The 2531-nt window shown below is 52.5% G+C and overlaps 1 protein-coding gene across 2 annotated transcripts in view; it reads left to right on the plus strand.

Moving 5' to 3' along the window:
• Positions 1-662: 662 nt before the first annotated feature.
• Positions 663-2531, plus strand: part of BOD1 (biorientation of chromosomes in cell division 1) — a 7798-nt gene continuing 5929 nt past the window's right edge. For both annotated transcript variants that reach the window (XR_007461372.1, XM_049647777.1), the window contains exon 1: positions 663-1169. Coding sequence is in view for 1 of the 2 variants with exons in the window: in XM_049647777.1 (XP_049503734.1) it covers positions 933-1169 (237 nt within the window). In the remaining variant the exon portion in view is untranslated. The remainder of the gene's footprint in view (positions 1170-2531) is intronic.

The following is a 2531-nucleotide window of genomic DNA, read 5'->3' on the forward strand; positions in this document are numbered from 1 at the left end:
CCAAGCGCTTTAGCTTCATTCCTGGCATATTCCATTTACTCGACATTAGTTTATTATTATTATTACTACCGTTATTAGGACAGTGTCTAATAACTGGGAGGAAACCCACACACGTAAGAAAAAAATTCAGGGAAACTTTTATCTTCGTCACAATGTTCTCCTATTTTTCAATTTTCTAAATATGCACTGCTATTAAAATCTGAAAGGATAAAAAAATATCCACACATAATACAAATTTGACCAGTCTACTGTTTTTTCCCAAATTTCCCGGGCTCCTATTGTTCAAGGAGGACGTGGGTGTGCCTGTTAGGGCACAGATTCCTAGACCCTTACCCAGTAATACTGAATCAGAACATCTCAGGGACAAGCCTGTTAATTTATACTTTTAACCAGCCCCACAGATGATTCTTATAATCGGGCATTTGCCGGGACCTGCAGATTCAAGGCGAGCGCTGCAACGACTGGACGAGGAAGGCCAGCGCACGTTGCGGCAATCACGAGGGCCGGAGCCTACAATTCCCATACTGCCCCGAAAACTGACGCCAAGCCAGCCGGAGCCTGCCGGGAGTTGTAGTTTCTGTCGGCTAGACCTCTGCCTATAAGAAAGGAGGAGGTGACTGCCGAAAACTTCCCGTCCCACAATGCAAAGGCCAGTGGTGACGTCATCGGCAGAGCGCCCGGGATGGAGCGGGCCGTTTCTCCCGCTTCTACCACCACCTCCGCTGCCTCAGAGCTGGCTCCCGCCGCCGCCGCCGCCGCCGCCACCGCCGCCGCCCTCTCCCTCCTCTCCTTTTCCTCTCCCCCCGCCGCCTCCCCTTTGTCCTCCCCCTCCGCCGCCTCCTTCTTGGGCGCTTCTGCCGCCTCTACACGACTCAGGCCCTCCGTCCCTGAGAAGTTGTGTTCGGTCTCCTCTGTGGGCCCCGGGCGCAGCCATGGCAGACGGCGGCGGCGGCGGCGGCACGGGCTCGGTGGGCGGCGGCGGAGCGGGCCAGGCCTCGGCGGGGGCAGCGACAGGGGCGGCGGGGGCAGGTGGGAGCGGCGGCCCCATCAACCCCGCCTCACTGCCTCCCGGGGACCCGCAGCTCATCGCACTCATCGTGGAGCAGCTCAAGAGCCGGGGCTTGTTTGACAGCTTCCGCCGGGACTGCCTGGCCGACGTGGACACCAAGGTAGCCGAGGCCGCCTGGCCGACGGGGTCGGGCTGGGCGTGAGGATGGCAAGCTTGCAGCTTGGCTTTTCTAACAAAAGGTATTTTTAAAAATCTCAGCAGTGAGGCACTAGACCGCTTGGGGCAGTACAGGAAGCTTTCTGAGTGGTACACACGTGGGTTGGGCTCCCAGCCCCATCGCCCTCAGCTGTGTGCATTCCGGTCGTTTCTCTGGACTTGGGGATTCGGTTCTGGTTTCAGAGCCTAGGTCCGATCTTTCCCAAGGTGAGACTTCTTTGAGCCCCTCAGTAACAAACCTGTGTGTGTTAATGTTGGAGAAAGCCAGGTGAGTAAGCAAGAACGGTTTGAATGCACAGTCACCAGAACGCTGTAGCTATTTGTTTCTTCCTTCTCTCCAGCTCAGCAATTTGCAGGCTTGAATTAGGTACATTGGTGCAGAACCGGCATCCTTGTGGTGGATTGAAGGGGATTTGGTGCCTCTTTTAGATCCTAATGCCATAGGTCAACCTAGTAAAATGCTATTACGTGTTATTTTCCAAAGTCGTGGGGATTCCGTGAAGTCACGTGGGTTGTGTCAGACGTATGGTAGGTGCTGGAATGTTCGTTTTCTCCCTTTTCAGAAGCTTCTCTAGCAAGACCATGGTGGTAGGTTTAGGAGGCTCTGTTACCGGACAGCTCCTCGAAGGAAGTGATTTCTCTTTGAGAAAACCTGCCTACCTAGTAACAGGAAGATTGTGAACTTAAAATTACAACTTAAAGATAGGGAAAGACATAGTCCATTTATTCATTGAACGTTTATTGGCCTACAGCATGGTAGGCTGTGTGGGTATAGGAACAAGTCAGGCACCACCAGTACTCAAAGCTTGTACCCCAGGGTAGAAAACTGACCCGTAGACCAGATAATATAGAGAGTAAGTGGTGTTAGAAGCGCTTAATATTTAGTGCTTAATTTTACTTAAAGGTCTCAGATAATATCAGTTGAGCTTTTACCTTTCCCAGGACCCTGGGTGTTCTCCCATCACAAGTTCTCCACTCACATTTCCTATGTTCTGTTAAGTTTTGTGTGGCTAAGTCAATGTAATATGCAAGTTATTTAAAAGAAGAAAAAAAAAGAGAAAGAGAGAAAGAAAGAGGGACACCCAGGTGGCTCAGTTGGTAAAGTGTCCAACTCTTGATCTCGGCTCAGGTCTCTTGATCTCAGAGTTCATGGATCCAGCCCTGAGTCTGGCTCTGTGCTGGAGGCACGGAGCCTTCTTGGGACTCTCTCCTCTCTGTCCACCTACCCCCATGCACGAGCGTGCTCTGTCTCCCCCCCCCTCTCTCTCTCTCTCTCTCTCTCTCTCCCCTCTCTCCCCCCCCCCCC

Source organism: Panthera uncia (genome assembly GCF_023721935.1).
Source record: "Panthera uncia isolate 11264 chromosome A1 unlocalized genomic scaffold, Puncia_PCG_1.0 HiC_scaffold_17, whole genome shotgun sequence".
Classification (NCBI taxonomy): domain Eukaryota; kingdom Metazoa; phylum Chordata; class Mammalia; order Carnivora; family Felidae; genus Panthera; species Panthera uncia.